This window comes from Macrobrachium rosenbergii, chromosome 9 (genome assembly GCF_040412425.1).
Source record: "Macrobrachium rosenbergii isolate ZJJX-2024 chromosome 9, ASM4041242v1, whole genome shotgun sequence".
NCBI classification, from domain to species: Eukaryota; Metazoa; Arthropoda; class Malacostraca; order Decapoda; family Palaemonidae; genus Macrobrachium; species Macrobrachium rosenbergii.
The window spans coordinates 36,766,270-36,792,069 of record NC_089749.1 but is presented as its reverse complement, the minus strand read 5'-3'; the positions used below and the strand labels follow the sequence as shown (position 1 = coordinate 36,792,069).

Below are 25,800 nucleotides of genomic sequence, written 5' to 3'. Positions count from 1 at the left end.
ATATATATATATATATATATATATATATATATATGTATGTATGTATGTATGTATGTATGTAATGTATGTATGTATGTATAATATATATGTATAATATATACACACATATATATATACAGTATATATATAACATACATGCATACTTGGGAAGAGTCAGTCTTCCCAACTATTTTACTACAGTATTAAATACCATCAAACTCTGTCGGCTGTTGCTTGATAGTTGTCTTAATCTCCAAGAGGAAACTGTGCAAATTTCTTTGTCAAACCTTTTAATGGACGCAACCTGTCAAACAATGCAAAAGACAAAATAGTTGCTGAAGTTAATGCCAAAATTAAACCAATTACAATTTTTGTTAGCTTGAGACTTATGATTAGTAATCAGGATTGGTTATTGGCTTTCTAAAATTCACTCTCTACAAGATTGTACAGAAAAGTAACGGTTTCTCTAGTATTTACTTCCGACAGGAATTTTTTTTTTTTTTTTAAACAAAACTGAAGCACAAAGATGAAACACTCATGTGTACATTGCATTAGCCTTGATGTATCTTCAAAACTGACCAGTTTCAAAAATTCTAAGTATCGTAATCCCTAGTGAAGATTGAAGAAATGCTATTTATGTTCACCCAAAGAAAATTTTGTTAGGTTTGTCAATTTTACTTTCTTAAATTTTCATGTTAACAAAATTTGCTTATCATTTATTTAACAAAATTTATATCCCCTTATCCAATAATCACTGGTAATTAATATCAAAATGCTCATCAGAAAATAACAAAGGAAATTTATTTTAGGAACTATTTGCATATTTACAAAATAAAAATCATATTTTGATGTATTAGATTGTTAAATTTTGTAGCTCTGTCTAATCAGTACTCTTGTTATATTAACGCTTTCACGTACCGATGATGTGTAATGATGTATATGAACGTCACCCAAATTTAGGTCCTTCGCTTACTGATGAGGTATATGAACGTCATCCAGATTTAAGTTCGTTGCTTACTGGTGACAATGCAAATGTCAATAAGAAAAGATTACTTATAGAATGTGTAATCAGCTGTAAAATGAAACAAAATTGAGTGGGCTACCTTGAAAATTATCGGAGATATGCGTGCGTGAAATAAAGGTGTAAACATTTTTACTCTGTCGCTCGGGTCACTGCCACCACCCACAGACATAAGTGAAAGGGTTAAAATTTCATAAGTTAATGGATTATGAAGAAAATTGAAAAAGTTGTTGTCCTTGTAAGGCTTAATTCACTATACAGTATATAGTTCACCTTAAATGTAGGAGGTCTGAGTATTTATAGCTGTTGCCTATTGAAATGAATTCATGAAGTACAATAAAGAATTTTTTTACTGAAAAGTAATGATTCATACTAGAAAAAATTTGAATATGTAATGTATTGCTGAAACATCTGTAATAAGATTACAAGTTACTGCATTGATGTTATCACTACCAAATGTGATATATTCCCTTAAAAACACTAGATGAAGGTAAAGGGCTTTACCTTCTATATAGTAGTATTCATAGTACAATCTGGAAGTGGTCATTACAGCTTGGTAACAAAGTAATTAATTTGGTGATCATTAGGTTATTGGGTGGTACTCACTGACTCATATGTTAGTAATCTAGCACTTTTTCTTTGGCAACCTTCCTGTGCGGATGTCTCACTGCTTTCTCCAGTGTGTTCTCCCCTGATTTTTGGTTGAAGCTTTTTTGATACTTTTTTGATTGATGCCTGTTTACTTTGTTTTCAATTGTATTTGGCCTCTGTCCCTATGGATGTTCCTTGTAATGAGTGCGGGTTCTGAACGTAAATATTTTTGATGAGATGGTGTGTGTGGACACTTTGTTGTTCTTTTCTTTAGTTACTACTACCACTATGTTCCTATTACAGAGGTAGTGTTTCACGCCTGATATGCCCTTGAGGAGTGTGCTAGTTGGTCTCCTTCCCTCTGAAAGCACCACAGGAAGAAGTGCAGGATGGCTTGAAGTATTTAATTTTCATTTTGAGATTATGCCCCCTATGATGCTGCTGTGCTCATTCACCCCTTGCTTGCTTGTACTGTATGAATGGGATATGTGCAAGAAGGTATCCCAACATATGGTTTTCACTTGTGGCAGCTTTTTTGTGTGCTTGTGTTTCCCCTAGTGAGTCTCCTGCATGTTCTTGGTCTTTCCATGCCTACTCCTGCAATGCTGGCTGCTCTGAGTATGTTGACAGCATTTTGAGTACCTATGACAATATGTCCTATCTTGGGTATTCTAGGTGACCTTTCATTCCTTTGTTTAGGGCACTTTGACTTCAGCTAAGGAGTCTAGTGTTCCTGCTTTTGCTGATATTCCTGCTGATCCTGTTAACCTTCCCATCACTGCAATGAATACCTTATGAGAAATGCCTGTGGTTGGTTCCATTGTTAGTGTTCCTGGTCTTTATTCTTTACCAGCCTTGACTATAGCCTTGGACATTGTAAAAAATGGGTGAGACTCAGGAACTGAGGTGCGGGTAAAATGAAGGAGTGGAAGCATGTTTTTTCTTTCTACTCCTCCTTGTTGACTTCCATGTGAGAAGCCTTTGCATGGATGGCAGTTTATATTCTATTACAATGAGCTGACAGACATACTTCTCATGACTTCTCTAGAGAGGACTGCCCAGACTTGGCTGCTCTTCCATCAGTGGTTACATAACGTTCACCTACGACAGGCCTCTGCTGTGTGACACTTTTGGGTAATATGATTTGTCTCTCCACATAAGTTGGCCCACTTCTCCCATCTCATCCCTTGGTTTGTGTATGCTTGATAGTTTTTCTTGCCAACTCTCCTAGGCCTTCCATCAGTTTGGAAATTCAAAAGAATTTTCTAAGTTGGGAGACAACCGTTCAGATTGTTTGCAGTCTGTTCCAGTATCTTTGGTTTGTTATTCCATTCCTAGAACCAGTAGGTCTAGCGTTCTTGACTGCAATAGTCAAAGTAGTCACTGGGGCAGGCTGGTGTATCGGCTTGGAATCTGTTAGGACCTGAATGGCAGGATCCATGCAGACCAAGTTGAATAGGTGCTTTTGCGAGACTATTGGGCTTATTCATTAGCATAGTGATCTCTGAGAAGTGACTGCGACACTTAACCAAATCAGCTCCTTTTGATTGAGCACAAGTTAGGGTTTTATTGGGAGGCAAGGCTGTTTGTTTTGATTGTTGTCTCTACTTCTATGGATGTCTTAGAATAGTTGATCAATCAGATCTGCCGGTTGAGAGGTTCACAGGTCTTCAGCATCCCTAGCAGGCCTCTTCTCCATCCCCACACCCCACACCTGACACTGCAGGCAGCATTTCTGTGTGCTGGAGAATAGTTTCTCTGTAATAAAGTCAGGAACTGGAGGCATCTACTTTCAATATGAACATGCTTTCTTAACTGCACATCATGGAGGGTTGTCTTTGGAAGATCAAGCAAGCTCTTGAGGAGGGTAGTGGTAGGAAAGTGATGACTTTTCTATCTCGCCAGCCAGTGAATGTTTGGGGAAGCAGAGTAGGCATGACATGGCATGTAACCTCCCCTCTTGATAAGTTTTAGCCAAGAATATCCTCAGTTTGAGGAATGGATTGGTGTTGGACACACTTAATCTTGGCAAAGAGCAGGTTGAGGATGGCAGTGAGAAAAGGCAATCTGACAACTGGGAGACCTTGATCCACTCTATGCTCTTCTTCAAGCCTTCTGGAACTTTGAAATGAACCCCAGTCAAGCCTTTGGAAGCACTGTTGGATTTATGGAAGGTTCACTACTCAAAGCCATGGCAGGGAGCTCATCCTTCTTTCTCAAGAATGGGTCCAAAGTCTTCCTGGCCCATTCTGCCACCCTCAAGGGCTGTACCGCCATAGGGAAAGAAGGAGAAGGGAGAGAGCTGAAATGTGCAGTCCCCACCCCCCCCCGGCTGGTATGAGTAAAGGGATGCCTGTATGGCAGTGGGCAATGGTCAGTGATGTTCCTTTAGACACTTGCTTTAACTTTTAAGCACTGCTTCCTTCCTCTTTCACATTTACTGGTCTGTGACCTGTGATTGTCCAAAAGTTTGCCCCTGTTGGCCTAGGCGAGGGTGATGTTGGAGAAGAACATGCTGAAGTTGTGGATGGCCAGTCTTCTGGCATGTAAAATCAGTGGGAGCTTGAAAGTTGGTAATCAGAATCTCTTCACTGAATAAGATTGTTCTTCACTTAAGATGAAAACAACATGATCTGTGTTTGATTAATTTTAGTCTACTCAGTGCTTTCTGCTGATTTGAAGGGTGCATATTTCCAAATACCCAACCATCAGGCCTCCATGCAGTAGGACTGTTTAGCAGTTCAAAGCTCTTGGCATTGACTTGGTGATAGCCTCTCAGGTGTTCATGTGAATGTTCAACTTGTGATGAACTTCTTAGCTATTGTAACAATTGGTTGATCCTGGCATCCTTGGAGGTGTGGTTGCCCCAGAACAGAGATTGCCTTTTTGCCTTTAGTCTTAATCTGTGAGTTGTAACACTTTGAGAGAAGCCAGAGTTCATGCTGAAGCAGCATGAAAGTATCTGGGCATGCTGATAGACATAGCAGCTGTAAATCTTTCTGTTGGATTGATGATGTTTTGGCAGGAATAACCTACTAGGCTCTGGCAAGTCATTCTGTCACCTGATATTCATGAAGATTCTCATTTCATAAGGACACCTCCACCAGTATTTGCCTAAGTGATGCCTGAAGCAACACTAGTCAGCCCTCAGCGACCTCAATTCATCCTGCGCTCCTTAGCCAGGAACTGAGGAGTGATCTTGCCTGGTGGCTGGATGAAGGGAACTTCATGGGATTTCCATTGAAATATCCTGTCCATGGAGATTCATTTGTTCTCAGATGCAGAGGAAGGGTGGCTATGTCAGCTAGCAAGGGAGGACTGTTTATCCTCCCTTTTGCAAGTTGGTGAGGCAGGTGAATGAGTGGATATTTATCACATCATTGAGCTGTTAGCAGATACTTTCTAGGCAGGAGGAATGTGGAGGCAGGCTAGCTTAGTTGCTAGATGTAGTGTTTGGTAAGGGCTAAGAAGGAAGCTCCTTCAAGGAGCAAGTTATGGGGATGGGAAAGTTTGTGCACCCTGAAGAGGCAGAAAGGCTACTTGAGCTTTAGGGAAAGGTGATCAACCTGTTGCTATGTAAATAAGCAAGAAGTACCTGGTTTTTGTTCCACTTTTCTAGACTTCAGGACTGTTCTAGAGGATGCTTTCCAGCACCCATGGGATCATCTTGCTGCCATTTGTCCTGATTTGCCAAAAGTTTGATTGTTGATCATCTCTGTGGCTCAGGATGACACTGGTGGCTTTGTTGCCCACAAGTCAGTTGGTATCTTGCTCAGATAGCTCTCCTGGTTGAGGTGATGAGAGATTTCCCCAAGACAGGTTCTTCATTATTAGCTCTGCTTGCCTTCTGGAATGGAAACTGCCCAACAGCTGTTGTGAGAGAGGCTTTTCTCACAGAGCTTCACATGAGGTGCCTTGCTGCCTCTGGTTATGTATCAGGTAAGGTGGGCAATCTTTTGTGATTGGTGTTGTAGACTGGATCTCTCTCCGGTTGGAATAACTTTACAACAGGTTGCTGACTTCCTCAACCCCTTTGGTAAGAGGCCAGGTTGTCAGACTGAAGGGTATGGATCTCTCTTCCTCAGTAGAACTGTCTGCATATGAGGTATTTTGAACAGTCTTGCTGACCCAGGCATCAAGAGTGGGCTGTAACTTTCATCCTCCTATGTCCAACCTCACACTATATGGCAATGGTGTCCTTGGGGAGGCTTTATATAGGAATCTCATATAAGACTGTTTGGTTGCGTTATTCGTGATTTTGTGGCATAAACTAAAAGCCACTCAGTTCTTGAGAAAAAATTTGAGAGCTCCTCTTATTTCCTCACTCTGAAATTTCATTGGATGACCTTAATGAGATGCCTTTGTGCCTAGTACAAGTTTTGCAGTAGGCTACTCTTGACTAAGACCCACTATCTTGGGCCTGAATGTTAGTCATAAGGTGGTGGTATCCAAGAACTCTTTGGCTATGTGAGACACGTGGGTATGCATGTCTGAAGAGGAAGATGACTGTCCAGAGCTCACAGAGTTTGGGACAATGCCTTGTCCCTTGTGTTCTTAAACTTTATAAGTTCCACAGCTCACAGAGTTGGGGACAGTGCCTTGTCCCTTGTGTTCTTAAACTTTATAAGTTCCACAGGCAATGAGGGTGTAACTCACAGATCACCTTTACCTCATTCTGCCCTAGGGACATAGCCCTCAAGTCCCTGGGCAACACCTTAGGACCTTTAGTGGCTACTCAGTAGGTTGCATAGTTACCCAAGCTCAACATGGACAGAAAAGCATGTTGCCTAAGGTAGAAATGGGGCATAAGTCTGTGAGTGAATGGTGGAATGACTTTTATTTACCATGCTCTTTTATCTCTAGGTGAGTCAGCAGTCAGGCCAGGTAAACACAAGAAAGGGCGACAATGCAAACAGTAAATTACTTCCTTAGAGATTTGCCTTGGAAGATGTGACTTGCTCTGCTCCCTTTTCAATAAAGGGTGGTGGCAGGGGTAGAGGATTATCACCTGGGCCCATTATATCTTATTGGGCCCAATATGGTGATATAGATGCTTGCTGATTCCTCTGTATTTTCATAGATTGATTTTTGTCATTTTTTTTGGTTCATGTCAGCCTGGACATTAAATGCCAGGTCTTATAGGAGTTAACAGGAGTAATTTTTCCCCTTTTCATTCTCTGTGACCAAGGAAATACCATCTCCAAGTGGAGATAGAACAATGCCAGTCATTTCCAAGAGGCAATCCTCTTACTATGAAAGTACAGTAAGTGTATTTAAAAGGCATTAATTATTTTTCTTGAACAAATAAATTTTTAAGATAATTGGCATTTTTTCTAGATGTACAAACTTGAGCCTTTTACTATAATCCCACCTTAAACATAAAATCTGATGCCAAAGGAAAGTGCTTGGTCCCTGACTGGTAAATATGCATTCCCAATTAACCACCTTGTTGTCAACCTTCAATGGCTGTCTAGTTTGCTCTGAGAATGTTCCTATATAGAATCCTCAGGGTTGTATATCCAGGAAAAAAAATCTAGAAAATTTTGATAATTATTTATTGAATGCTAGGCTCTTTGGTACAAATATAGCCAGGTTTCACTCAGGTTTCCTGATAAAATTTTTTTCTGATGGTTTTAAATAATGTTAGTTGCATATATTTTAGAGGTGAATGGCTCATGTTCAGCAGTTTGCTTATGAAGGACGTCAAATATGAAATCGGTGGATAATGCATGCGTGAAATTGGATAAGTAGTAGATGTGTCATAGAGGCATTGAAATTGATAGTCTTAGAGGGTAAGTGTCTGTTAAATTTTGACAGACTGCTTTCTGGATTGGTGCTTTTGTTATACTAATACAGCTGTGTTACGAAATGGTCCTAGGGTGCACTTGTTATCTTAGAAAGATTACCATTTACTTGTTTCAGGGTATCGACTAGTGGGTTAGGTAATTTTGAGCTATACATTTTGAAAATTTCATTACTATTATATACCATTCCCAGGAATATGTTCATAAATTTTTACCATAATAGGAGCAAAATTTTTTTTATGATTAGTTTTGTGTTTTTAACTAATATTTTGTTATTGTTTTTGAAAACCTTTGTTATTTATCACAATTTAGAAAATTAAAAACCAACGTACAGTTTAAATCATAATATAAAACAGGCTGAGTAAATTTTTCAAATAAAATTTTGTTTACTGATAATAAAGTAAGTAAACGATACCAAAAATACCCAAAATATTATCGTAAATATATGTAAAAAATATAGATAAAAAAAATTACCTATCCATTTTATTCCCACATAATCACTGATTATACTTTCTTAAATAGCAGTTTTAGGACTGTTTTTCTTAAATAGCAGTTTTAGGATTGTTTTTCTTGCTGTCTCACATAAAGCTGCCTTGGAAAACCTAACGGGCACACGGTGCCCCTCTCCTTTATCAGAGACATCCCCTCTAATGTAAACTTATTTTTTTAATGAAGCAATCACAATAAACTTGTGGGGAAGGGGGTATTCTTAGTGTGCCAGTCTACTCAATGTTGCCAGGATCATAGGCAATATAAAGCTCCTGCTTTATATTTGTCTGTCTCTGATTTTCCTGGCATCTTTTTCATGTTTGCATATACTCCAGACATTCTTTTTCTTATTTTGTCTTTCATATGAAATACTCCCACTCCTCTCTTTGCTATTCCACAAGTACTAGGGAGTGAGTGTTGCTCCCTAGTACTTGTTGAATAGCAAAGAGAGGAGTGGGAGTATTTCATATGAAAGACAAAATAAGAAAAAGAATGTCTGGAGTATATGCAAACATGAAAAAGATGCCAGGAAAATCAGAGACAGACAAATAAAAAGCAGGAGCTTTATATTCAGCATAGTTTGGTAACCAAATGCAACTGTTGTTTCACCAATATGCGCTTGTGTTTATATTTTCACTTGATGTTCACAGACTATTGGCTCTTTGCACTTAAATCTCAAAATAATGTTGACATTAAAGCAAGGCTTCACAACATCAAACCTTTGAGGGTCCTCAGAATCATTGCATGTTGCTTTTCTCGATAAATCTTGCAGTTTCTTTATCAATAACAAAACTATTTCACTGTCGCTGTTTGCACTGACACTTGTTTCATTCTCTGTGTTACCCATGTTACTATTTAATTGGTTCACAGTTCAACACTCGAACACTTGCTGATTGCGTCGCTGATTGCATCGTGGCCGGCTTCTTCCTCCTCTGCTTCTCTAGGCTTATCCCCTTTTATCACATAATACTAATGTGTAGTCATCATCATCATTATCACCACCATCTTGGAAGAGTCATGGAAGTGATTGGTAAAAGTAAAGCAATGGAGTTTTGGTAAAAATCTAGTGAAGGAGTTTTGTGAAAGGATGTGGTTGAAAAGAATATGATGGCAACTCAGGTAGTGTTTGTGCGCTCTCAACCTCATGAGTTGTTGTTGTAGTTGCTTCCCTTAGTTGTTAATTTCTCTTATGCTTCTAATATTGTGAGAAACTGCTTCCCTCCTACAACCAAACTTCCTCCAAGGCATATTTATGATGAAACAACAGTTATAAACAAAGAAAATCACTAATGAAATTGCTTAGGAAAATTATGACAATTATTACATGCTTAATATCTTGTGTATCTTGAGTGTAACTGCTGCTAGGTCACATGGAACATTTTTGCACATGAAGGAAAAAAAAATGTATTGTAATTTTTAAAAAAGTACAGTATGGGAAAGCAGATGCTAAATTCTTGAGCCATTGAATTTTCAGCATCTACCTGTACTAGCAAAATAAATTTTTCTTTCTCATTAGCATTATTCAAATCAGCATTATCTTACTTCTGGCAACACCTTAGATCTTGAGGTATGAGGATATGTGAAAAATAGAGTTTGGTCAGTGTGGTCCAAAATCACTGTTTGTAGAGCTGGCCGATACCCACAGGCATAGAGCTTAAAATGTGCTTCTTTCGTATTGATGGCTTTAAGAAATATTGTGAAGTCGAGGCTGGAATTTTAAGTTGGGTATGGGGTATTTAAATGTTGCATGATGTAGGGTGACCTTCACATAGTTTTTGTTTGTTATGTCAAATAATTATTGTAATGATACTGCAGTGTCGGTTGTGCCTGTCAGTAAACTGTTTTTTTTATTTTTGATTCATGAATTATGTGAAGGGTGTCTCTTGGAGATCTTACATTTTTAACATTGCCAGTGAATTTGAGTGCCAGTGAAATACCTGGTATATACTTTACAATAACAGTGTTAGTTGAAAGTTATAAAAGTTTTCAGTAGCTAATGAATAAATGTAGAGTAGAACATCTTGAGAGAATATAAAAAGAAACTAAAAAGAAAGGCACTAAATTATCTGGAGAAACAAAATTGCTATGAGCTTTTTTGATGTTTTATGGAGCTGATGTAAGGTTTGTATTCCACTGGGTGGCTTTGCTCTCTTGGTATTTATTCACATTAATCAGTAGGTTAACCAGTTGGCTTTATTTACTTATTGCATGTTCCTGTTTTTAAATTGTTCATATGGTTAAGTTGACTTTGTTAAGAATATTTTTAATGCAAACTGCTAACACCTAAAGGTTTTGCATTGGTTTTCCTCTTGAAAACATAATTTCCATCATAACAGTACACAGAGGTAAGTGATGTTCTCTGCTGCATTCCCCTCCATTAGTTGATTTTGGTTGTTGCTTATTGAAGTGGTTTTCCTCAGGTTAACATTGATGTCGGAAATGTAGATTCACCAACTCCAGAGGAGAAGAAGGAAGTGGATTTCTTTGAGGAGCATGTTAATAATGCAGCTCCTGCATCCCCAGACCTTGTGCCATCCCCACCCCAGTTTATCATTGCCAAGGTACATGTGGAGAGTTTAGAAATTAAGTAAACATTGAATTTGTATTTCCAATAAGTTTAGTTTCTACTGTTTTTCATAGATGTAGCAAGAAAGAATGACAAATATTCATTTAATGAAGAATTTCATATTCATCTATTAACCATATAAGTTATTTTATACTTAAGAATTTCCAAATAATCAAGGGTTAGATTGAGGTTTGAAAGTGTTTTGTAGTTTCAGCTATCTTGATGAAATAAAAATTTTGTGTAGTGATGTAAGTATATCTTGGGAGAGTTGATATTTGTCCTTCTGCTGGTTTGATTACAGTATATAGTTTTCATGCACATGATGTAAATTGTGCAGCTGCTCTGGAAAGCTCGGGCACACTTTTCTTGGTGTTTCGGACGAGAGTTTACAAAATAGCAACTGGCAACTTTCACGAGGCCATCCCTTGTATCCTCTGAGAGTACTGTAAAATAATGAGAGTGCAGTTTTTTTTTTGTCATCACATTTCTTTCTAATGTTTTTCTTTTCTTATTGATTTTAGCAGATGCTAATATTATAAGAGAAAGAGAAAGCACTTGGTGGTATGACCATAACTATATGTATTTGTTTGCTAAGCATTGCTGCGACTAATTACAAAAGTTGTCCTTTTATGGTATTACAAAAATGAAATGTTGAATATGATATGCATAAATATATTTATCCTTACTCAACAGTATATTTACAATCTATACATTTTTCACATAGACCCATATGTTTTTATGAGAAATAAATGTAAGTAAATAAGTAGGCAAATAAACAAACGAATGCAGTGCAGAGTCAAACCATTACTACATAAAACTATAAATATAGTAGAATTTAAAGATCCATGCAACCCCCCCCCTCCCTCTCAGTTATTCAAGTTGAACCCCTGTTGGCAATTAACCTACCTAATCTCTTAGGTATTGAACCCACTATCTTTTCACAAATGATTATTTCATCCCGTTTAGGATTAAGGAAATCCCAGAATGACTTGGCATGTCTTAGGAAGTGCACTCTAGTCTTGGTACCATTTATTAGTTATACAACCCCAAAGACTCCCAATGGCATGTAAGTCAGGTGACTTTGCTGGCCATTCGATTCTGTTTACATGTGGATGTTCTCTTGAACTATTCTTTTACAAATTGGGCATTATGGACAAAAGAGCTGTCCTTAACTACGTACTGTATGTTAATTCTGGCTCAGAGATTAGCAGGCCTCTCACCGATGGCACCTAAACTTCATCTAGAATGCTAGTATATCAGGAACTGTTCATTTGTGTGTCTAAGTTTCCCAGGACCACTGGCAGCCATCTATCCCCATAGGGTTGCTGCAGTAATTCTTCTGCTCTTCCATGATGGGTGATGTTTTCAGGGTAATAGCTGAAAGTGATAAAACGATTGTAAAAGATGATGAAAATTATAATTCAAGATGATGCAGAAGAAAATGATCATAAATCCTAGGCCCACTTCTAATGATAGATGTTATGACAATACAGCCTTCATTTTTATGAACAGAACATAAGGAAATGAAGCAATATGGTTGTTATAACTGACTTACAATAAAAAAAGCTAAAATTCATCTTGAGTGACACCTTTTTACTTGGACTATTAGTCCTATCCTTTTTAATTTCTACATGTTTAATTTTTTTTATTAATTCAACTTTTACCCACTTACCCTTTCTTCACATAATTTAATTTAAGCTTACAGTCTGTTCCTGAGACGCCAACTTTGAAAACTCATAAAAACAGTCTACTGATGTATGTTAAATGTTTGTTTTTCCGTTCACACGATGAGTGGTGTCATGACAAACGGTGTCACTCAGATACGGAGGAAATATACTGTATATATTTTTTTTAGAGTACGAATATTGCTAGATATAGACATTTATTTAATTATTTGAGTCTTAAACATAGATATTTGAATGTAATAATAAAATTAAATGCTCACAGAATTGAGATTTTGAGAATCAGAGTGCTCCTTACTTGGGTTCTCCAGTTTCACCTAACAAAAGTTTTGCGTTTCAAATTGCTTCATTAGATGTGTTAATTCATGTTATTTTTCTGCCAATTTTATATATATTGTTTGTACACATATTAATCTTATTCTGATTTATAGTTTGGTGTCTATGTGATTTTGAAAATATGTCTGTTGGTAAACAAAGTTCAGTAAAAATGTGCCCGAACTTTCCAGAGGGACTGTACCTTCATACTAACCCCATTAATTGTACGATTGCCTATCTGTGTGCCTCACCCTGGTCAGACCAGAAAAATATGGTCTCACTGTGCAAGTACCATGTGGACCCATGTGTTTCAGTTAATAACTTCAACTTTTCATGATTTCCTGTGTTGTTAACAGCTCAACTGTTGTTCTCCAGAGGTGTAATTCATGGAGGATTGCTTTACAAGTGCTGATTACTAATTCACTGTTCATATTTAAGTTATTATTTAACCCGTTCTTCACTTTATGTACACTCAGCATAAAGCAATGATTTCTGCATTTAGCAGTTATTTTACATTTGCTGGTTATAGTCTTTTGGATCACCAGCTTTGTGAGGTTCAGCTGTCTGTAATTGATTATTGTTTGATCACCTTTAGAATTTTTCTAAATTGAAATTTCAACTCCTGTAATGTATATAGTTTCACTCTAACATCAGTATTTACCTAGTAAGGCCTCATAAGTTTTCATTTGTTTTAGCCATTTTTCCATACTGTATTCACTTTAGTCCAGCAAAAACTGTTTTGCATCTTCACTTTTTATTTTAATATTTTGGTGATGTTTGTTGCTTAGGTGCTTTTGTATTTACCTTTAATTTATGGGTATTTTTCTTGGCTTGCTTTCCTAGAATTAGTAATTGTTTTTTGTTCTCTCTTTGCAGGCTGTTTTTTATTTTTGTCTGGCTTTTTATGAGTACAGGCAGTTCCCAGTTATTGGAAGGGGTTCCGTTCTGTGGGTGTGATAACCAAAAATCAGCAATTTTCGGGGCTTATTTCTGCCGAAAAGCGCCGATTTTCAGTTATCGTGCCTCTGTTAGGTATGTATCGGTGCCAATACCCAATTATCAGTGCCGATAAGCCGAAATCGGTGATTTTCGGGTGCTGAAAATTGCCAATTTTCGTTTTTAGACAAGCCCCATAAAACCGAAGCGCCGTTACCCGAGCCCACCGTTGACTGGGGACAGCCTGTACTGTCAAATTTCATTTACTGTCATTTGATCGTACCAAGTTTTTTATATAATATAAGGTTTCATTGCAGTGAGAGTTATTACAATATTAACCACTTGTTCATATGTGGAACAAACCTGAGTCTTAACATTAGGGTAAATCTTCTGGCACGACTGGAAACCGGTAAAAAATAATAGGAATTGTTTATGCAAGGAAATGGTGGCATCTGGCATCAGTCACAGGAATGAGGGAGGAAGCAGGCAACGACCTAATCTCCAACTGTGACGTATTTAGTTTTCTTCTTACCACCTTCAGAGGAGGACATACTTTACGCTCTCCTCCCTAAAGCTGGTTTTTCCTTTCTTGCCCGTGTTTCCTTGGTTTTAAGTTTTTATGTTATAGTGAGATATTGTGTTTTTGTGTGTGTGTTTTGGCTTTTGATGATACAGTCCCAAAACTCATCTAAGCATTCCTTTAAGCCTCAGAGGAAATGTCCCAGTGTAACAAACTACCCATTTTCATGTTTTCTTGCCTCCTTTGAGACAGATCCCCATTCTACTTGTAGTAGATATAGATCTATTTTGTAATGTAACTAACCCTTGCCCTGAGTGTCAGTCTTGGTCTCCTGAGCCAAGAAGAAGCAGCATAAGCAGAAGTCGGAGGCGCCATCTTAGAAAAGGTTCTCTCCTCCTTCAATGGATGTTTCTTAATCTCCTTGTTCTGCTTCTCCCTTCTCCAGACCTCCTCCTGTTGTTTCTTCCTTGGAAGATTTTACCCCTTCCCATTCTTCCGTTGTCTCATCCATGGAAGATTTGGGAGATGGATCAGGAGATTTTATTCCTCATGCCCCCTTTTTCTCAGGTGGGCCCCCCCCCCCAGGTGGAGGCAGCGCCATCTTGTTCGTCTGTTTCAGGTTCGGGTGCACAGAAGATTTCTGACGTTTGGGCCTCGTTAGACTTATCAGGGGTACCAACCTTAGATGGCCTATTATCCCACATAATATCTACTCGCTTTTCAGTGTCGGCCTTCACCCTGCTGGGTCTCGCACTGTTTACCCTTGTACGATACCATTAGACCTTCCAGCGCATCATCTTGGGTCACCTCCCGTTTCAGCTTCTCGGGTTTCTTGTTCATCCACCATTACAAATCCCGCACCAACGGCTATGCTAGTTCCTGTACAGATTTCGTCTGCTCCTGTGATGTCACAGGTGTCATCGGTTTCTGTAATGATGTCACCTACTACTGCTCCATCCACGGACATTCATTCAGGCTGTGTTTGACAGAGTGACTCGGTCTTTCGAGAGAAGTATGGGCTTATTCTGTAGAAGAGACGACATAGATCTTCCTCTTCTTCTTCGTCATCTTTGTCTTCTGTTTGTGCTTCCCCCCATCAAACATTGGAGGGTTAAAGTCTTCATTGCTGATTCTCACTCCAAGAACCGAAGGACCATCTACATTTCTCTGTTGTCTTCAGACCACGTCCGTGACTCTCCTATACGTTTACGTGTTCCCATCGGTGATGTGCCTCACTCTTCTGCCTCTCGTCTTCAACAGTCTCATCCCGTGAGGAAAGCTACAGTGATTCCGTCTTCCCCAGATCGTCCTATGCAAGTTCAGAGAAAAAGCGACAAAGCTGCGATCAAGAAATCCCGAGTGGTGGATTCTTCTACAGTTCTACCCTCACACGTCCAGAATTCATCACGTCCACGTCTATGTTCTCGCCTACGAACGTTGTTTCCTCATCATTCTCCTTCACGTCCTACTTCTAGGGACGTTCTTTGACATTCTCATTCCCACATCTGTTGTTCCAGAACTCCAGTCAGTCCTCGGCCTTCCAGACGTCCATCTTACCTTCGTTCTAGGTCACATTCGCCCTAGAAAGATTGTGGTTTCCCCGCTGATGCTCGCAGACTTCTACATGTATATAGACCCGGCCATGAAGACAGAAACGGATGTGATAATAGGCGTGGCTTTGTGGATGGAAATGGCTGCTGTTCTACATTAGGTGAGCCGGGCATGCAGACTTGCCATTCTTCTCCTCGACAACATTCCTCATCACGATCTCCAAGGAGAGACCATGCCGACGTGTGTCTTCCCGTGGCCGCGGATGTGACTATAGCCCTTCCAGGCCACAGAATGATGCACGTCTATTGTGCGAGAAGAGAATTTCTGCATCTCAAAAGAGTGATCGAGACACTTCACACCCCACTGCATCAAAAGACGTTCCGTAAAAGTGTTATGGCCTGATGGATCTTATGGCCCAGTGCTAAACCCTTCAGATCCATTGGAAGAGGCAGACAGGGAACCTCATGACCAGGAAGTGGAGGATATGGACAGTCAAGAGTTTTATACTTCCTATGCAGAGGATATTGATCTCATTTGTGAGTTCAGTAGGCTAATCTTTCTAAGAAAACTGTGGCTGCTCCTGTGATTGTCCCTACAGGTATAGAGGCTTTGCTAGGACTGAAGAAGGACTCTAAAACATCTTTTGAGTTACCATGTTCAAGCCATGCAGATTCCGTCCTAAATCAAGTTGGTTCCTTGATTTTGGACTGGGATAACTCTTCTTTCCAGCAGGCCATTCAAGCTGCTTCCTCCTCCACTTCCTTACCATAGAAGGTTTTATGCAACTCCTCTTGCACCTCTTCTCTTCTAAATAGACAAGTCAACCCCAATGTCGTTCGGTTAAAGCTGGAAGTGGCTCTGGATCAGGTTAGGGCAGAAGGTCCTTCTTTTACTTTTCAAGAAAGAGCAACTTTGGAGTTGACTGCCTCTTCTGCCTGCCTTCCAGATTGTCTCTTGGCTTGATTTGTGGTCGATGGCAGGAGCCAGAATTTCCTCTTCTTCATCAAGAAATAGAGCTAAAGTGCATCTTACATCAGGTTGTTACAATCTGGTGCTAAGGCCATTTCGTACCTTACCCACTTGAGTGCTAACCCAATCCATCCCTCCTCCCAGAAGTTTTTTATTTCAGTTTTGGAGAACTGTTGTTCCAGTTCAAAGTCCTTTGCTTCAGAAGTTTCTTATTTCAGGTTTGAGAACTGTTGTTCCAGTTCCTCTAACAACAGCTCCCCAGGTGTTCACAAGAGTTTTCACCTTAGTTTCAACATGGGCTGATGCACAGGGGATTCACCTCCTAAGATATCTCAGTGACTGGCTGGTCTTTGTGAACTCTCAGGAGAAGCTAATTCAAGACAGGGACCATCTTCTCCAATTTTGTCGGGGCTTAGGTGTCGTGATAAATTTGGAAAAGTCCAGTCTTCAGCCAAATCAAAGGATTCTTTACCTGGGAATGGTCATAGACACAGCCTCGTCAAGAGTTTTCCCATCAGACCAAAGGATCGAGAAGCTCAGGAGAGTGGCCAGCTCCTTCTTGTCCGAACAGAAACGACCAGCATGGCAGTGGCAAGTGGTTCTTGGCCTTTCGGCATCACTGGAGAAGCTGGTTCCTCATGGCCATTTACATCTTCAGTCCCTTCAGTGGAGGCTGAAAGAATTCTGGTCCCCAGCAGGGGATTCTCCTTAGCTTCAGGTCCCTCTGTTGACAGAAGTAAGAAGCCACCTTCTGTGGTGGTTGGATGACGAAAACCTGACAATGGGAGTGCCTCTTCATCACCCCCTCCGGAGCTTCTCCTGTTCAGGGACGCCTCTTTCGAGAATTGGGGAGCACATCTAGAAGATCTCCTGACTTCCTAAGTGTGGAGTCCTCGGGAAAGGTGACTTCACAGCAACGTGCTAGAGTTGAAAGCAGCCTTCCTAGCACTTCAGGAGTTTCAGGAAAGGGTCAACTTCACATGATGACAGTTCAATTGCATCAGTAGGCGATCAACAACTCAATGGACGTCAAGGCCAGGTACATTCCAGGCAAGAAGAGTGTATTGGCCGACAAGCTAATATGTCGGGTCTGGCCCTAGGGATGTAGTGGTTTCTGCATCAGGATATACTGGACAGGTTTTTTTCATCTGTGGTGAAGACCAGTGATAGGCCTCTTCACAACAAGATTCAACAGGAAGCTGGAGATCTTATTGTTCAGTAGTTCCAGATTTCTTCGCCGTGGCAGAGGATGCTCTTCGGCATCCCTGGGACAATCTGGAAGTCTATGCTTTCCCCCTTTTGCCTGATCCATCACATCCTGAACAGTGATGATTTCTCAGAATCTCAGGATGACCTTTGTAGCTCCTTTCTGGCCTCTAGCAGAATGATTCCCAGATCTGCTGTCTCTGCTTTCAATGGTTCCGAAAGAGATCCCCTCATGGCACAATCTCCTTCATCAACCTCGTAACGAAATATCATCGATCAGTAGGGCCCCTAGCTCTTCACAGTTGGATACTATCAAGTATTGCCTGTGAGTGAGAGGCTTTTCTCTCAGAGCAGCGACAGAGATGTCTGGCTGCCTCAGATCTTCCTCAGCTGTGTACCAGGGGAAGTGGGCTTTCTACTGTGATTGGTGTCGTCGATGGTGTCTCTTTCCACTCTGTACATGTATTCAACAGATAGCTGATACTTTGATCTCTCTCTGAACAGAAAAACACCTTTCTGTTTCTGCCATTAAGGGCTACAGGGCTGCCTTGGGGTTAGTTCTACATCTGAAAGACATGAACCTAACTTCTTGGGAAATCTCTGTGCTGCTTAAAAGGTTTGAAGTCTTGTTCTCCAAGAGAACTTAAACCACCTACTTGGGATCTGACTCAGGTGTTAAGTAGTAAACCCCCCCGGATTCGCATTTGCACAATTTGCGGACTCAGTGGTTCGTGGAATTTTCGGTGGAACCTTTGCAGGCTGTGATTCACGGAATTTTCTGCAGAACCTATCTATAAATTATTCGGGGGAAAACCCACTCATTTGCGTATTTTTCCTAGAGCAGTATTCTGCATTTTCATATTTTCGTGACTAAGTACTGTACTGTATCTACATAAACATTTTATGAAAAAATAATGATTTACAGTACTAATTTTCAAATATTAATATTATTAAGTTTAATAGGATTAAATAATAATGTTAAATAAAAATAATCTCTCTCTCTCTCTCTCTCTCTCTCTCTCTCTCTCTCTCTCTCTCTCTCTCTCTCTCTCTCTCTCTCTCTCTCTCTCTCTCTCTCTCTCTGAGATGAGAGAATTTTTATGCATATGTAATATGTATGTTTATTTGTTTTATATGATATTAATTTATATATGATAAATATTAATATTTATGTACTAAACACAGCAAATTATCAATTCATTAAAGAAAATATACACACACACACACACAGTGGCCGTGGAAACTCTTGCCGGAGTAGTGATTTCTTGTATGTAAAAAGCTTTCACCTATCTTTAAGCATAGGTAGAAAAAACTATAATAAATTAAGACATGAAATTTTATTGCTGTACTCACCAATTACATCTTCATATTTTGTAACATTATATTTATTTTTCTTACACTTTTGGGGCGGATAGGAAGTGGATGAAATCAGCATCTCACAGAGATCAGTGTTTAGTGATTCCCATGCAACTTTGATGGTATCACTAGATACTTTATTTATAAGGGGCAAGGTTATTTTTCGTTATACGAAGTGTTTTTAAGTCGAAATACAGCTAAAATATGTATCGTTGTGAAATTAATTTATCTATTATTTTCATTAGTAGATGACGATGGCCGTTTGGGGACGTTTGTTTTGTGTAAAAAAAATTCAAGATTCCGTTCGCTATTTTCACTTGAATTCTTCATAATACGAGCTTTATGTATTTATCGTTTATTGGCGTAAAAATAACAGTAATGTGTTCTTTCATGCCCAGTAGTCTTGATTAAAATACTTTCTCTCCCATTTTAATTGCGATTGAGTTTCATCCATGTTGCTGATGCACGATAATTTAAAGTATAGTCATTAGTAACTTGAACATTGTTTTTTCAGCTTCAGCTTCTACTTGCAGCTTAAATTTAGCTGTATGTTTCCTTGCCGATCTTTTATTCATACTGAATAAGGGTATAGTGAAAAAATATATCAGTCCTAATCTAGTAAATGTCATTTGTGCTATAACGTACAGTAATTGTTTAGTACCGCACAATGGTTGAAATACCAGGTAAATGGCTGTTGTTATCCCATTCGGTTATAAGCAAAACAACAGTTTTTTGGTCGGTTGTTTATGGCTGTACGCATTTACGCAAGAGTATAATTTTACTAACAATACTTTTATCATTCTCTTTTACTTTTTTAACTAGAAGATGAGGTAAAGAGATGGAGGAAAAGCTGTCTACTGTAATTTGGTCTCTCTCACTGCCTGATTATGCTGCTGCCTGTGCCCGTGCGAAGTTTAAAAATATTTTACAAATAATATTGTGGTATCGGTATTAATTGCATACCCCGTTGCAAAATCGAATTATCGTTAGGTGAATTATCGTAACTCGAGCATTACCTGAGTATTTTAAGTTTTATCACAAAAAGTTCATTTAGTCATGAAAATGAGAAGAAAATACAGTATTCAGTGAAAAACACCGCGAATAGGCTAATTTTCCGCAAATAATGGGTAGATATGTTCCAAAGATAAATCTGTGAATACGTGAGTCCGCGAATCGTGAGAACACGAATCTGGGGGTTTACTGTATTGGTTTATATCATCATCGCAATACGTGTAAAAAACTGTTCCTCTGCCATTTGCATTCGATAATGTTAATTTTCTAAGGATCAGCTGATTGAACCTACTAGTAAAAGAATTAGGAAAAAAATTTTTAATTGCTAAAAGAGGTTAATATATTACTGGAATTATTTTTATTGTGCATAAATGTATAGCGGGTAATATACAGGTAAACTAAAATATTTTATGTTAAAAGTAAAATCCCTCAAAATTGCAAAACAGCTCTTTCCCAGTTCGTTTGTTTACATCATACTTGATATTTATTTCAGTTCTTTGGTAAGTGGTTGTTAATTATAAGAGAAGGTTATGAAAATGAAATTCGTTCAGTAAGTACAGACTTTTCATTTTTTACTTTCATTTACAGTATTTAACAAGAAGATGGGATTAATGAGGAAAAGAAGTTATACGACATATGTACTGTACATGATGAAATCATGTTTAGGGGACGAAATTTTAAGGGTCACATGAGAAATCAAATGATACATGAATATATACATTATATTTCTCTTGTTTTACTCATTTTCCCTTACATGCAAACTGTTTTTGTTTAAAATACCTGTTAAAATATTCAGTACATATGACATCTCTCAATGTCAACAGCTCTTTTTTATCTTTTTTTGCTTTGCTACAGTACAGTTAATGTCCTTTTTTTTTTTTTTTTGCTTAGTTACAGTACAGTAGTGTACATATCCGTTAAATGTGGAAAAATCAAGCTCTAGCACGTTCACCAATGCCATTGTATTCATCAATGCCAGTGTATGAGAATGAATGTGTGAGTATGTACGTAATTTACACACGATTGTGTTCTTTTAGATTGTAAAAATAAAAAATGAAAGAATACAGTGAAAATATATATGAGAATAGCACAAAACATTAATAAGTAAACAATGTGCTGAAGTTTCTTCGGTGCAACTGAGTTTTCTTTACAGTGTATAATGCTGTATAAAGCTATCAGCTACCACCAGCCAACACTCAGTTGCTCCCCAGATGCAGTCAAGTGAGAATGCATTGCACGCCTCAGGAAAGCACTGCCAAATGCATGATCCATGACTAAACTTAACCTTAAATAAAAGAAAAACTACTGAGGCTAGAGGGTTGCAATTTGGTATGTTTGATGATTGGAGGGTGGATGATCAACATACCAATTTGCAGCCCTCTAGCCTCAGTATTTTTAAGATCTGAGGGCAAAGACAAAGGGAGCGGACAGACACACCAAGCTGTCACAATAAGTTTTCTTTTACAGAAAACTGAAAAGGGAAGGAGTGCATGTGTTTTAGGCTTCAGTTTAAGTGATCCCTAAGTTACTGCTTTCTCTCTCTCTCTCTCTCTCTATACCACCTTTATGCTAGACATATTTCATTAAAAGTTGCAGTGCAATACAGTACATAACCTTTGATAAAATTGCATTTTTTAAAAGTAAAATGCATTTTTCCTAACATACAAACCCGAGGTCCTTTACTTATATGGGGGTTACTTTCGGCAAAGCTGAACTGGCTGCTAAAGACTTAACAAGGCAGTGCTGTGGTATAACTACCGGCCAGGTAGTTGAGTGGTTGCAGTGGGGGACCCACGCTACCACCCTCCTGGCGTCACGCATTCACTTTACTTTCTGGCCTAGGGCAGATTGTGGGGAGGCTGAGGTAGGTAACCTGAGTAAAGGACCTCGGGTTTGTATGTTAGGAAAAATGCATTTTACTTTTAAAAAATGCGATTTGTTCCTACACAAATACAAATCCTTGGTCCTTTACTTATATGGGGACTCAGGATTTGGTGGGAGGAATCTGAGTGTAGGTCTCTGAACGACTGGAAGTTCAACCACACCTTATGTTCTCCTGGGGTAAGAGCCAGGAGGACAAAGCCACCGGACCGTGATCACTGTTATGAGAACTGGAGTGTCACGAACCAGTCTACTAGACTGCCCCTGCTGCGATGAAGTTATGGTAGGTAAGCGAACACACAGCAAGTTGAAAGACAGAGAGAACTTTCCTCAGCCACAGAAGAGGTGACCTGAGGATGTCGGGGACTAAGGACCAAAATGAAGAATGGGTTTGGTGATTAGCCCGCAACCCCTTCCCCACCTTGTCGGGGAAAGAGGGGACATTACATCTAATGTGTACCTGAAAGGAAACAAAGATTAGGATACTCAAGACATGAAACTCACCTGCGTCTGACATCTGGTTCAGCTTGTACGGCCCAAACTCTCTGCCCGAAGGAAAAAAAGTCGGATGACAGGAAGGAAGAGAGAGCCAGTCACTCACCTTTCACGCCCAATCATGCACATACAACAGACAAGACACAACACTGTCCTGTACAGGAGCTGGATAAATTACACAACTTGTTGAACAGCCACCACTGGCCCTAAGGAGAAGGTATCCAAGGACCTATGAGTAACATCCCGGAGGTAAAAAGAGGTGAGTGTGGTCTGGCGTGACCACATCCCCACTCTCAGTACCTGCTGAACCAACAGGTTCTTCTTGAATGCCAAAGCAGGCGCAATCCCTCTGATTTCATGAGCGCGGGGACGTAGAGCGCTGGTGTTGTCTTCTCCAGCTGCTGCGTACGCCGCCTTGATAACCTCACGCAGCCGGAAGGAGACCGTATTCTTGGACACCTTCTTAGGGATCCCAGTGCTAACAAAGAGTCGTCGACACTCAGGCCTGAAACGCCGAGTTCTCTTCAGGTAGCACCGTAGCACCTGTACAGGACAGAGCAGCATCTCAACAGGGTCATTATTAACGAAGTCATCCAGGGATGGGACCGTGAAAGACTCAAATCGAGCGTCAGGGACCGCTGGATTTTGTCTCTTCGCTACGAACTCCGGGACGAACTCGAGCGTCACCGATGCCCACCCCCTGAGTGTTTAACTGCAAAAGAAAGTCCCTGTAGTTGAAAATGCGATCCTCAACAATGAGAAGGCCCAGTTGTCGAGCCAGGAGATCGCCTGGAGAGCAGACAGAGCTGTCCCCTCCAAGGCATTCAGCTCAGCTTGTGTGAGAAGCGCAGCCTCCCCAGTCAGCTGAGCTGAAGTGGCACCAGGAGCTAGATGAGTTAGGCCCGGTTCCACTACCTTCTGCTGTAGTGCTCCCTCCGAGGGCACGCAGTATCTCTTCTGTCTCGGGAGAGGGGGAGGTAACAGCTTGGTGGAGCGAGCTGAGTGAAGAGAAGACGCTGGTCCGGAGACCAAGTCGTTCACCTTCTTGAGGACTCTATCCACCAAGGGAGACCACGGTAGTCCAAGGGAGGGTTTCGACTCCTTCCTGGAAGCATAAAACTCCTCCAACCTGGACAACCGCTCTACCAAGGGAGTCAGAAGTGGTTCCTCCAGACTGTTGTGTGGATGCTTGTATATAAATCACGGTGATGTGATAAAAATTCATACATACTCACACACACACCTTCAATTTGGTTGGTGGCTTGAGACAAGTTATAAATAGCACTCTTGTTACCAGATCTACAAATTTGCATTTTAAATATTTTTATGTAACTAGAGATGAAATATGAATAGTGATAAAATATTCTTTTGTTATTATGTGTGATAATCATATTTAGAGTCAGCTAAACTTGTAATGAAAGGGTACTATAGAATAAATCAAGCAAAAAAAAAAAAAGTTGTCACGCAATACTGTGCTAAGAAACATACACAAACGCGCACACACACAGTGTGCGAAAGAAGTACTGTAGAGATAGAGTTAGTTTTTGCAGTTGTAACTGGGTTAAAAGCATGATGTCACTTAACACGTCATGAAACATTACTTATAGCTTTTTATTGGCTGATATGGATACGTCATCAGTTTGATAGTGTATGGTAAGAGGTGTTTTTTGTAAGCTTTCTTGTCATTGGCGGAAACATAAGTCATTGTAGTTTTTTGTTTTGTAACGGCTGTTAGACACAATGTCGTGAACATTTTGAACGCTAATTGGCTACATCTGGAAAGTAACAGTGCATTCACTGACAGTTTGTATGAACTGTTGTGATGCTATTTCCTGAGCACATGGCTTTTATTGCAGTGCTTGCAGTATTGCAGGTCCTGCTTGTGTTGTGTGGGGTGCTGTGCATTGGAAGGTGTTGATCCTTCAACAGAAACTGAATTATTGGGAGCATGGAGCATGGTTGGTTAGGTCACGTATCATGGAGTATGGCATTACTCAGTTAACCTTGCACAATATCAAGGCTTCCCTGGACAAGCTGAGGAAGTATGCAAGGAATTTTGGTAGAAAATGGCCTGGAGTCAAGCCCTCAAGATCATGGCAAAAGGCCGTTATGAGGACATTGAGGAGTTGATTTTGATGTGGTTTCATCTGCAGCTGTGGCTACGAAATTTGCAGGTTTTTATAAGGTTGCGGACTTTGAGGCATCCAGAGGTTGGCTGTTTCGATTTAAGATTCAACATGGGGTTTCAAATGAGAAAACTGTTGGTGAAGCTTTGGATGCTCTCAAGGGGGAAACAGCAATTTTAGCTGATGGAAATGCCTTTTGTTGATATTGACTTGCCAGGTTCATCCAGTGAGGACTTTGTCTGTTTAGAGCCTCTTTATGTCCAGGACCCTCTAGACATCAAGGAGGCACAAAATGATGATGGTCACAGCAGTGCCGATGCAACAACAACCATGTAGCCAAAGAAGAACACATCTTCCAAGACTGATGACACAGTTGAGCTGGCGGAGGGGAAGGTGGTGGGCTTTTAAACCACAAATTTTCCAGTTTTTAGGGCAGATGAAAAATATTGTGTATCCTCCCATATTGCATGTCATGTACAAGAGAAAAGAAGAGGTCTGCTCATTTTTGTTTCTAAGTGTATTTATAGGGTTCATTTTGGTACCGATATGGGAAAATAGGATAGATAGTTGGTTTTTGCATTAAGTTTTTAGTTTAGTGTGATGGTTGTTGTTTATAAGCATATTAAGTGTTTACTGTTATGCTGTATTGACAAGGTGAAGTGAGGAAGGGTACGGAGTTGCCCTTGAACACTAGTAGATTTTTTTTACTTGCCCGTATATGGATTTCTCTCTTATTCAACAGGCCTTTGGCTCTCTTAATCTGGGTAATCAAGAGATTGCTGTAATTCTATGGATGGTTTACTCTTAACGTCATAACTAGTATTTTGCTTTTGTAAAATATTTATTATAATTTATAATGCTTTTTTTTCCAGAATGCCAGTTTAAGCAATGGTGCTGATGAAGGACAAGCTCCAAATGTTGAGGCTGCTCTCAATATGTCAGCTAATGAAGCTCAAAAACTGGCAAGTCAGCCTCGCAAATCTACAATAGGGCAACGGAAACCAGCTTCCAAAGTGAGTTTGTATTGTGATGGTATTAAAATTTTTTACCTTTAGATATTTTTATTTTGAGTTTTGTTTGAATGTCATTTATGACGTAAAGTTTTAATTTATTTGTACAGTAATACAAACCAACGCCTTACATAAAGGAGAACCTTTCAGCGTGAGCTGAAAACCAGTCCAAACTTGGTAACAAGGTGATTAACTGGGTTGTTAACAGATGGAGATGGGGGGTGAGTGGGAAAGTATCTCTCACTCACTGTCCAAGGCGCTCACCTTTTTTTTGGCTGCAGTAGAGAACAGA

General features: G+C 39.6%; 1 protein-coding gene across 17 annotated transcripts in view; it reads left to right on the top strand.

The window, feature by feature from the left end:
• Positions 1-25,800, top strand: part of ArfGAP3 (ADP-ribosylation factor GTPase activating protein 3) — a 199,223-nt gene that overhangs the window by 39,419 nt on the left and 134,004 nt on the right. For 14 of the 17 annotated variants that reach the window (XR_010854068.1, XR_010854067.1, XR_010854066.1 and 11 more), the window contains 2 exons: positions 10,305-10,445; positions 25,371-25,511. Coding sequence is in view for 14 of the 17 variants with exons in the window: in XM_067108896.1 (XP_066964997.1) it covers positions 10,305-10,445; positions 25,371-25,511 (282 nt within the window). In the remaining 3 variants the exon portion in view is untranslated. The remainder of the gene's footprint in view (positions 1-10,304; positions 10,446-25,370; positions 25,512-25,800) is intronic. The other 3 variants (XM_067108906.1, XM_067108904.1, XM_067108905.1) reach the window with 1 other exon arrangement.